Source organism: Salvia hispanica, chromosome 2 (assembly GCF_023119035.1).
Source record: "Salvia hispanica cultivar TCC Black 2014 chromosome 2, UniMelb_Shisp_WGS_1.0, whole genome shotgun sequence".
NCBI classification, from domain to species: Eukaryota; Viridiplantae; Streptophyta; class Magnoliopsida; order Lamiales; family Lamiaceae; genus Salvia; species Salvia hispanica.
Genome location: NC_062966.1, coordinates 20,253,997 through 20,266,041, shown reverse-complemented (window position 1 = coordinate 20,266,041; position 12,045 = coordinate 20,253,997). Strand labels below are relative to the sequence as shown.

Genomic DNA, 12,045 nt, shown 5'->3' with positions numbered 1-12,045 from the left:
GTAACCAAAATTTTTGCGCAAAACAAAACTACTCTTTATACTGTAGCCACGCTTATTTTATTTCATCTCAGTCCGGAATATTAATGTTTGAAGTCTTCATCTCGATAATTGTACACCACATTTTTTAAAATGGATGCAACCTGAGCTTCGTATGAAGTTAAATTATCTGTAGATGGTAATAAAATGAAGCATGTGTTGCACTCGGATAACTATTTGAACAACATCAAGGATGTTCTTGTCTGATACACACATCAAATTTTTAGGTGGATCGTGACATTTGCGCTGGTTATAAAGAGACAAATCCAAAAATGAGAAAAGTACCGCAAGATTAGGAACAATGCAATTTATGAATTCTACTATACATATTATGGTATTAGCAATGAGGAAAGTGGCAAGCAAAAATGGCATCTCAATCCAACAATACACGAAAATACAAAGAAAGCGTATTTGAGGTCAAAGAAACATAGGCTCCAGTGTACACAATATTTACAAACTGAGAAAGTAAATTTGGGAAATATCAACTGATACGGATATCGACCCATCCATCTCTCTGCTGGCCAGAGTTCAAATCATCTATGATAGGTTGCCGACAAAGATGTTATCACACTAGGATCTGATGGATTTCCGAGATGGGAGAGAGTCACGAGCCCATGAAGATGGTTTGACTCCTCCAGCTAACAGCTTTGATGCAGTGGCAGCATTAATTTTTCTCCTCTTAGCTTCTAGCTCCAAACGCCTTTTATCAGAGGGAGAAGATGATGATCCAGAAAATATCGAGGCTGCTTGAATTAGAGCTCTCTTGTCTTTTCTATTCTTCTCAAACTTCGTACCAAATTTAATACGTTTAGCAGCTCTTGCATCCTCTTCAGAACTTGGGAGAAGTCTTAAACCAAATCCTGATTTCCGGGCACTAGCTTCTTCTTCAGCTACTCTTTTCTTTTGATTCCTAAGCCTTGCACGCAGCGATTTGTTTAATGCATAATCATCTAAATGCCTGGAGTCTGATATTCTCTGCAGGCGTACCAGTACAGGCTCGGCTTCTTTCTTTTTCTTAATATCTCCTTCCTGGTGTTCAAGCCGCTTAAATGGATCCGCTAGCTTACTCTTATCTGAAGCAGAGGAGAGTAAGGGTTAGTTTGGGGGGATCATGTATCCAGGTGCATTTATTTGTATATACACAACACTCACCATCATCCACAGGGAGTACCAAAGTCTCAGCATCTTCAGCATCATATTCCTCAACCTTTTGTCTGGCTCCACTCATTATCACATAAGCACAATTTTGTGGATCGGTTTGAATAACAATCTCATGTTTGCAGCATGGGGATTTCATACTAAAGCTCCATATCTGCAAGAAAAGAAGGTATTCATAACAAGCAGAACTGATAGAATTACAAATAAGTTCAGCATCCAGTTCGAAGCAAACATAATACCTTCGTAGAGTAGTAATTCCCCACTTGCTTTTTCTCTGCATTGAACCTTACACCTTTTGCAATCATGGACTCACAACCACCACACCAAATATTATAAGGCATCTCAAACCTGTGAAAATCAAAGCAAATGATAAACACATTCAAATCTCAAAATGTAATGACTGCACAAACTTTATATAACAGCATCATTTTCACATAAGTGTGGTGCTCCTTCAGCAAGTAACTATGAACATCAATTGAATTGTTCTACAAACAGTCACAGTAACCATAATACTAAGCAGCCAAATTCTTTATCACATCAAATTCACATGATAGGAATTTAAAAGAAATCATGTCTTCCATTTGTGAATGCTAGACTACATATTGGGATCAAACATGCACATCAAAACTTAAATGATGAAGAAAATAAGTATGAAAGCATTCATTGAATCACTATTGCTTGTAAAGTTTATGAAAATGTAAAACCTAATCTCTGGAAAACTAGCGGAGTATAGCCTGGTGTTCAAAAGACTCATAATCAACATAAATACTCAAAACCCATATCCAGTCCGAATCTCTTCACTATTGCTTGTAAAGTTTATGAAAATGTAAAACCTAATCTCTGGAAAACTAGCGGAGTATAGCCTGGTGTTCAAAAGACTCATAATCAACATAAATACTCAAAACCCATATCCAGTCCGAATCTCTACATCACTTTCCTCTGTCCAGCACCCAGAATCAAATAAACATGCTCTTCAAAATTCATAGTCAAGGGGCCAACAGAGGTTAACTAGAGTCTAGTCTAGCTTGGTTCAGTACCTTATAATCAATATGCCTTGATCTATTTTTCTTGCTCTCTCCCTCAAAGCATGCTGACCATTGAACTTGTTCAACCCACCCTGCAAACAAATGCAACAAAAGATTCTTAGCATATAAACAAATAGAAATGCTTGTAGCAATGCTTGTGAGGAAGTTCAAACACAAACATACCTTCTTTGGCTCCCATTCTGGTGGGTAGTAAAAGTTATCTGCCCGAGCTGCTGCAAGAGTCGACTGCAGGAAACAAAAATAAAAAATTTAACCACCCAGAAAACAACCTTTTCATTCGAATAAAAGTAGCATCAATAAATAAAATTTTACAATACATCAATTAGACATAGTCAGTTTGGCGATCTGCATATGAAAATTTTAAGATGCCCAGAATCTAAAAATATCAAAAACCGTTTAAACCAAGGGGAAAACAAAAACTCATCTTTCCTGTTCACCTACGAGTAATTGAATCCTGAATCTAAGAAAAACACGTTCGACTTCGAAGACCTAACTCGAATCATTGTAAAAGATATTAACAGCTAAAACTGATCCCGGATGATGAATTAATTCTTCCAATCAATCTAAAAAGTTCAATTTTACACAGCACAATCAAATACTTCCCCGGTTCACGTAGCATGACATTGTTATTCATAAATCAACCACAAAACCATGGCACAAACCCTAACCCCTCAATAATCATATGGCTAATAGGAAGATCAGAGAGAGAATTCCATACCATCTTGCGATCTGGTTATATCGTCGAAAGAAACTTGGAGGTTTTTCCACCGATCCCTTACGCTTTGATTGATTTTGATAATAGCTCTGAATCAAAGTAATCAACCCAGGGTACTTTTCTTCCCTTTTATTTCACAGTTCATGAAAAAATAAAATTACGACGCCGTTTTGACAATTGATGACTTGGGCCAAGTCACCGCCTGCAAGCCCACTACTGTAACTGGGTAAGGGTCTACTATTGGGCCTATGAATTTGTTACTCATTATATTTAAAGCCCAGCTTCATGGTTTAATTTTAAGAGAAAATACTACTCCAAGTCTCCAAAATCAATAATAAGGAGCTAGTATCATGAAAAAGTGAACAACTCAAAAGAATATTGCGTGTTTAGTAAAGTTATTGAATTTCAAAAAAAAAATTATTAGTATGTTCTAGACCAATGTTGATTTAATTAAGTTTTTTATTTATTTAAGATTATATATCATCTTACTCCCATTTGATGTTTTCTCAAAAAGTTTTGAAAAGTTTCAAACGATTTAATAATAATAATAATAATATCAGTTAATAAGAACTCACGTGTTATTATTAGGTTTAAATAATTATCCACCTCATTATCTGAAAAGTAAGCAAAAATAGATATTATTAGACCAATGGAATACGCACAAACGTATAGTATATAATTTCTGCTTTGTGCATGATCTTTCATGATTGTAAATTATTTTAGGAGCCAAAGATGATCACTCAAATAGAGTGTGTGTAAGTGAGTGTGTGTGTGTGTGACAGAGAAAGAGAGAGATGACATGAACACTATATATATATGACCATCGATCAATATTCATTTTGCTATTCTTCTTCGTCAATCTTCACCTTTTCTTTTTCTTCCATTAATGCTAATGATTCTTCACCTTTCTCAAACAGTTCATGATGCATTTCTTGGTCTAAGAATTATGGAAATTTATTTATACTTGTCGGCACATAAAATCGTGTTATAAAATTAGGTATGTATAGCTATCTTCAAAAATGTAAATAATTAACATAATAACACGAGCACTTATGACTTACCATTTTATTTTATGGATTATAATTCATCATAAAATAAATACATACCGTGACCTGAACCGATGTTGACCTTCGATTCTCGATTCCTAATTTAATTATTGGATTTGACCAAGAGCCTATATTCGTACAACATATTTCCAAAGCAATTTATTTATTTACACAAAAAGAGAGAAGGAAATGTGACTATCATATATATGCTCCCCACTTTCAAGATATATATAGTAGTAACATTCAATTCACAAACATAATCAAACAATATATAATTCAGGTTTTGACAATCCACATAATGACCCTTTTTCTACTTCCTTGATTTCTAAGCAACATTTATTGGAAACTGCTCCCCACCCCCAAATAATTCTCCCTCCCTCATTAAATTACTACAATATTAACTAGCTTAATTCACACATGGAAGCAAGCACAAAACCCTCTAAATTTCAACCCTCTTCTCCATAAGATTCAAGCTGTCAAGCCTTCAAAATTTCTCAATCTCACTATACAAATTTTGCCATCATTTTTCTCCTTATTATTTCATTGCCCCATGCTTCCTCTTCATCAATCCCTTCTCCTCCTTCACCAACAACACTCCCCACATTATTATGATCATGAAAATCCCTCTCCTTTTATACTCCTTTTGCTTCTCTCTCCTCCTCTTCTTGCTTCTCTCACGTGAGTTCCACCACCTCGAGAAGGCCATGCCGGTGGCCGGATCACTCCCTCATCGGAGAGCACTAGCTCGCACTAAATTTGATTTCACTCCATTCCTCAAACGCCAACGTCAACGCCACCGGGAAGGACGTGACAAAAGTGAAATCGACCCTCGTTATGGGGTCGAGAAGCGCTTGGTACCGACCGGTCCCAACCCGTTGCACCATTAAGCTCGAGCTCGAAGGCGTTGGTACATATATTATGTGCTAATATTTGATGTGTTATATGGTTCCATGGTTAGTGTCATGATATGTTACGAAATTAATTTTTATTGGTCACAATATATTTGAGTTTTTGGGGATCGTGAGTGTTGTATATTTGTATGATGATGAGAATTAAGCTTAGAGTTTATTGGATATAGAAGATAGGATATCTGAATGATTGTTTTTTTCTTACATTTTTTATGTTTCGTTTATGATCTGTAGATATTTTATTATTAATAATGCATGAATTTGAATTTGATGAATAAAGTTTTATGGGCATTTTAATCGCCGCTATGTATGTAACGATGAATGAAATTTCAAGAAAGATGAGTAGTTGTGACGGCACGGCAGCAGTTTAGGGGAAAATCGGTTTTTTTCTTTAATTTATACACCATTAATTAGATTACCGTACAATTAATGTTGTTTAGTCAAAAATAGTGAAATGATTACATTAAAAATATTTAATTTTTGGGGTGTGCACTGCACGTGATGAGCTGGATATCGACATGGAGAAATCCTTTTCTCCGGTTGTCCCTTAAATTCTTGCAAAATTAATGTTTAAAATGAATGTTATTATAATCTATAGTAGTAGTACTTAATTTGATTGGATGTTTAGATATTGATGAAAGTCATGTGACAGATTAATTTCTGGGATTCTTGTTTTCTTTCTGTTGGCTTCAAATCCAGAGCTTATGTTGAAGTACTTTGAGATCCAGAGCTTATTAATTGACAGTGTACTAGAGTACTAAGTACTAATTAGCATATTCTATAAGGTCAAATTCTACTACTATACTTCAGAATTAATCATCACGCTAAATTTATCCAGTGTTGAAATAACCAAAAAAAAATAGATACTTAATTAATCATGATAGAATTAACACCTTTGTTAAACAACATAATGAAAGCAACGTGTAGGTTATCCAAGCTATGTATATAGATTGTAATTATAGTTTTAAAAAGGAAAGTTGCATAAAACCAGAAACTTTAGATCTTTGGGGTATCCAGTTAAAGGGGGATTTTTGTGAAATATTTGACCTCATATTTTATTATAGATGGAGGGACCAGCTGATATAATATACCTATTCAATTACACGGTGTGTCGTGGCTTTGGTGTACATGATTTCACACAGCAAGGTCTTGATTTCAACTCAAATAACTAATTACTATGCTCTCTCTCTCTCACACACACTAGGTTGATGTATAATTTGGCTAATTTAAGACACGTTCTGTAATACTCTATTAGTCTACTATATTTACGTGAAAATTTCGCTACAGTCATCGAAAGTTTTAAGCTATTTCTTGTTTGAGCAAATTGTCGGAAAAACAACAAATTAACAACAAAGTGGTGTTCACATATATTGTACACTTAATTAAAGACGTAACAGACTAAGTGTATTAAACGGTTTCGTTAACTAGCAAGCGTTTTATCAATATACACATCATACATATTATACTTTGAAATTTTAATCCAAGATTATAGAATATTGAAAAAAAATTGTCAAAGTTATACTAATAAACTATCATTTCTTAAATTGCAAGATTAAATAAAATTTAACTAATTAAATTTAATGAATTTTTTGATAGCTCGTCCTCCTTGATTTACCTCTCCTTGTTTTGCCTCTACAATTTATATCCACGTAAATATTCTATAATCGGCTAATTCTTAAAGTGATCTGTTCTTAATTGTAAAAAAATTTCAACTGTTACCAAAAAACAAGGATAGCACAAACCGTGACACTTTTAATAAAGTTTCTCCCCCAAAGAAATAAATAAGAGCTTTCTCCCCTAGCTCGGTGGTCCATTTGGAGGCTTTGAAAAAAAATACTCTCTCTATACGAGTATTATTTGTGGTTGAAGAGTCGCGAAAAGTCAGCGAGGTGTGTTTGAAATTAAATCTCTCGATCCAGATAATCCACTAGACACCGGGTCTAGGAACTCAGAGAATCCTTGGGTAACCTGTCGTTGGATACACAATCACTTTCTTCGCCCTTCAAAACCCTCAACCCGCTATAGCTAAAAAGATTAGTACAGGGAAGCAGGGATCGAATCCACAGAGACAGATGTGTAAGTAAACATGCTTAAAGACCTGGAAGCTATTTTTGGCTGCTGCCACGCAATCTTCGGGGTTGAGCGTTAATTCCTAGACTGGGTAAATATAATACTCTATTCTAACAGCCAGATCTAGGTAGGGACATGCATGATGACTGAAAGTATTTGAAATGACTACTAGACTGGGTAAACGTCTTCCTAAGCTAGCCTAGACAGACGAAAAGCGAAACATGGGGACCATTTCCTAAAACGGCATAGTACGACGGAAAAAAGCTGCAAATCAACTAACTAAAGGACTAACTAACAGCGACATCATCTTCTCTAACTTTTATTACGAAACAACCGGTGAAAAACAAAGCAAACAAAGATCGATTCAGGGTGAACAAAATTAAACCGATTGACTCAAAGAACCACTGAAACTAACACAGATCCATGACGACTAGACAAGGCAAGCAAGTAAATAGAATTCAAAACATCATAACCATGCAAATGCGAACAGATCTACACGTCGGATGCTTCATCCACTCCGGATCCAAGCCATCCACAACAATCAAACACCATTTCCACCTCCGATCTTCACAGATTTAACTAGATTCAACCGATCAACCACAATCTCCAAGCAATTCAAACTCCAAACTCAAATCAACCAACAATATCCACCAAAGCAAACAAATAAAAGGACAATATCATAACTGAAAACAAATAGCAGTCTCCATAGCACAATACAAAATATCCAACGGAACAATAACAAAGCATAACCGAGCTTCGAACAGCAAAGACTCGGGAAAATACGGAATGTAACCGAAAAGCAGTAAAGGATTGTATCTTCGCCTCCGTAGAGACGGTGTTACACCACAACTAGATCCGAAACGTGAACTCCCCAGAATGATTCCCCTCAAGTGTGTGTAGAGAAAAGTGAAAAAGCTAAGCTAAGAGCCGAAGTGGAAAAAGAGATATCTCCCTTCATATTGATCGCGTGCTCTTATTTATAGGAGGTAGAGCTTCTAGACTGTTCTTGTGATTCCCATTTCGCCCTCCAATTGGATGGTCCTTAGTCTAGTAACTCTTCCTTCTTCTGCTCACTTTTCCCGCCAGCTTCTTTTTCCAGGCAATCTTCGTCTTCTTCCTGGGGCTGGCGATTTATCTACACACCTGGCTTATAAAACCTTGTTAGACCCAGGAAATCACAAAATTTATCCCTATAACCAATGCATGAAATTAGTCTTATCAGTGGTCCATTTGAGATATACAAAACAATTTTAAAACTTCAAATCCAATCCCGAGTTTGAAAAAGAGACTTTTTTTAGTTAGTTAGCAAGTGAATGGGTGGATGGCGTTTCAACTTTCTTATTCATTTGAATCATACTTCAAAGTTTTAAAGAAATCAAAAAGTAAAAGAGTTCATAAAAATCCTCTAAACGCTAGTCCACGCTAAAAGACCGATTCACTTTCTAGGTAATCTAATACTGTTTATCTTGTTGATTGTAATGCTTTCTGACCATCTCTGGTCTCGTCGATGTTCTCTTGTTACAACCTTATTTATCTCTTATTCCTTTTGTTTTTTCTTGTGGCTCGTGCTTTTTTTTTGTCCTTATTATTTGTTGTTTTTTTTTTTACTTCTAATTAGATAATGTTGATTATATGGCAATAGTAACGGAGGAAGAATAGAACTAGGGGTACAACCGTACCCCCAAACCTTCCAATAATAACAAAGAGGATCCAATTTTATCCAATTCACTAATGGCCCAATGGTAGAGTACTAGCCTCTCTACTTCTGGGTGTGGGTTCGACCTCCTAGAGAACATTTTATAATTTCTTACTTTATTGAGATTAATCTAATTTTTTAACCCATTACTAATTCAATTAAAATATATAATGCCGAATTTTTTTATTTTATCAATTTATTAAATATTCTATTCATATAATATTTTTTTTTATCTTTTCATTATTTTTTTATAAAACTTAATTCTTTTGATATATTAATTTTCTATATTGTCTATTTGTCATGCATTAAATATTTTTAAGTGTTTGTTTACATCTTTTTAGTCTATTTATTTTTATCATTTTTTAGATAGTGAAACTTCTTACTGGAAAATAATGACATATTAAAATGAAGATAAAGGATCGATTATGGGCTCACCCCTTATGTTCGACTATTCTAGTACTTTAAAAAAAAAAAACTTTTTATGATAAAGTAATTGGTTGCATTCCAAGTAAATAGAAATGTTAAAAAATAAAAAAATAAAAAATAAATAGAAATGTTAGGCATAATGAGCCTATGAAGTTTAGATGCTAAATTAAAATAAGGTTAGATTGGGCTTCTCTGTTTCGTATTTGGGCCTATGAAGTTTAGATGCTAAATTAAAACAAGGTTAGATTGGGCTTCTCTGTTTCGTATTTGGGCCTAAGGTTTTTTAGGCCTTGTTGTACTTCTTCGTTGGCCCATTACCATAACATTTTGATTAAATAAAATAAACTAATCATGGAATTTAATCTATATCCACTCCAAAAAAAAAGCTATCTTATTTTCAAATAAAATAAACTAATCATGTAAATGTTTTCTCAAAGAAGACAGAACATAAATGATATGGCAATGGAAGCACATAATCACAGATTCATGTGTAGTTAGTAGTTACTATAAATCATGGACGCACGATACATATATATGTCGACATATATAGGTATATCTACATCATGTAAATTAATTTCATAGGCGTCAAGCCGTCAACGCCTTCATACTGCAATTATTGCATAGACACTGAACAACTGCTGTATGTATACTTCAATTAATCGTTGAATTTGTCAAATAGATAAACGCAAATTACTGCTGAAATACCTAAAGAAGCAAATGCGAATGGACTATATCATTAATTTACATTTTTTCCAAATTCTGTTTTATATTTCTTCTCACACAAAACAAACAAATTAAGTCGAGTCGATCGGTGTTAAAATGAAAAGCACGAGACCTAATTAATAGATTAACTACATATGTGGCCTTTACTAATACTATATGAGTCATATCACTAAAAAACTATGGTCTCGGTTCTTCACAATTTTCTAATTCGACTTATAGTATTGCATATATCTAAAAAAATAAAAGAACTGCTGAAATCAATATATAATTAATTAGTGTTAGGCAGATTCTACAAAGTGCAAAGTGATAAACCCCCAAACTTCCAACTTGCAAACTAATATGACTTAGTCACCATACATATCTGATAGTCAACCTGCCAAGTTGCAATTTGATTAATGAGACTAATGACATACAACAAATGTCAACCACTGCAAAAAAAAGTATGTTTACCGATGGATTTTCCGACAACTTTTTGACGAGATTCCCCGACGGATGGCCAATGGATTTCGGTGCAAAAACTTGCTATGCACCAAAATCACTGTCGAATTCACCGATTAATTAATTTGGCATCGTAAGTATCATTGATAGACACATCAATCGGTAAACACTTTATCAATCTAAACAAAATTAAATCACTGATGGATAAAATAATGAGTACATATATTAATTTGGTCAGGTTTTTAAACTCCTAGCGGGTTTTTTTTTTTTTTTTGTCAATTCATATTCTTATCTCATGACTTTCTTTTCTTTCATTTATTGATGAATATCTATATTAACTATATCTTATGCCATGGCTAACAATTTTCTTGTTTCTTTTTTTTATTAGTAATTCATATGTACTTTTACTAAAAATTATATCCTGAATATGCAACTATTAACAAAATTACGAACTAATTTCGCATAGTCATTGACAAAATACTTGTTCGGTCAACTCTGTTTTTTGGCTGTATATTTCCCATATGATACGTATATAGGTAGACTTGGTCTATGCCACTTCTTGCATAGTTGCAGTTGACCCAACTGCACTAGCTGACATTTTGCTCACCTAGTTTTCGCCTAATTATTCATGTCTGTTACTTATCTTGTTATCTATACCTTCCATCTAATTATTTTCATTAATAATCTATACAAAAACACTTTATACAATACATACAATTGCAATATGATATATCTACTCATCACTTTATGTCATGTGTCCAAGAACCATCCATTTGTCCACCAAAAATATTCTCCCAATAACAACCATCAATATTTTACTACTCTAGCTCAATTTAATTTCAATATCCCCCAAGTCAAACTTCCAAAAGCATGATAAATCTATAGTGGCCCATTTTTTCCATATCCCCTTAATTTTGTTATCAACACTTTGCCTAATCATGAAATGACCCAAACACACCTCAATTTCCATCAAAGCACTAATTGCCCACCATTTATTAATCCCACAAGTAATCCAAGTTGACTACGTCCCTTCCCACCCCCCCAACCTCCACCCAACCACACACACACACACACACTTATATATATACACACAATCCATTCACCACCTTCAAAATTTCAAGAATTCAAGAAGAAGAAAAAAAAAATGGTTCGTCCAATTCCAATATTCCATGAAAGTGAGAGCTTCTCGGCGATCGCGGTAGCGTTGGGGCTGTTTGTTTCGGTGTCTGTTTTGGTAGGTTTGTGTGCGAAGCATGCAAAGCAAATTGGTCGGAAGGAGAGCCCGAAAAGCGGGCATCCGCTGCCGTCGCCGAAGCAGCTGATGGCGGCGATAAGCCAGAAGGCCATGTCACCGTTGATCCACAGCAAGAAGGCGGCGGCGGCGGCGGATTCCGGCGAGGAGAATGGGGTGTGGCAGAAGGCGATCTTGATGGGGGAGAAGTGCCAGCCGCCGGAATTCTCCGGCGTCATCTACTACGATTACGACGGAAAGAGGATCCCGGAGATGCCCAAGTCGCCGCGCCACGGCTCCATGACGCCGTTGAAGAATATTAGTTTTCCGCAGCAGAAAAATGAGGCCTCTGTTTACTGATACTATCCTGTAATAATTTGGAGCTTTTCTTTTTTTTTCCTTTCCTTTTCTTTAGTGTTTATATGAATTATGAAATTTTGGTGTAGTGTTTCTATTTTCTTTTTTTATCTTTTTCGCTTTTTATTAATTTCAGTGGTTTGTGGTCCTGAATTTTTATTTTATATTTTTAGAGGAAAGTTAATTTGTTTCATA

General features: G+C 34.9%; 2 protein-coding genes across 2 annotated transcripts; one reads left to right on the top strand and one right to left on the bottom strand.

The window, feature by feature from the left end:
* Window positions 1-431: 431 nt before the first annotated feature.
* Window positions 432-3,085, bottom strand: LOC125203108 (probable splicing factor YJU2B). Its single transcript, XM_048101396.1, has 6 exons — window positions 2,959-3,085; window positions 2,403-2,465; window positions 2,232-2,311; window positions 1,434-1,542; window positions 1,189-1,348; window positions 432-1,109 (listed from the first exon to the last, which is right to left on the bottom strand). The coding sequence occupies exons 1-6, from the start codon at window positions 2,959-2,961 to the stop codon at window positions 607-609; spliced, it is 918 nt and encodes a 305-aa protein (XP_047957353.1). The 5' UTR covers window positions 2,962-3,085; the 3' UTR covers window positions 432-606.
* Window positions 3,086-11,406: 8,321 nt separating this feature from the next.
* Window positions 11,407-11,853, top strand: LOC125206438. Its single transcript, XM_048105693.1, has one exon. The coding sequence runs from the start codon at window positions 11,407-11,409 to the stop codon at window positions 11,851-11,853; it is 447 nt and encodes a 148-aa protein (XP_047961650.1).
* Window positions 11,854-12,045: the final 192 nt, after the last annotated feature.

Bases quoted from the DNA above. Each gene is read 5' to 3' on its own strand.
- LOC125203108 (XM_048101396.1), bottom strand. The intron at 2,312-2,402 runs GTATGTTTGTGT...ATTTGTTTGCAG, and splicing joins CAGAATGGGAGCCAAAGAAG to GGTGGGTTGAACAAGTTCAA. The intron at 1,543-2,231 runs GTACTGAACCAA...TGATTTTCACAG, and splicing joins CAAGGCATATTGATTATAAG to GTTTGAGATGCCTTATAATA.
- LOC125206438 (XM_048105693.1), top strand. From the start codon at position 11,407: ATGGTTCGTCCAATTCCAATATTCCATGAAAGTGAGAGCTTCTCGGCG.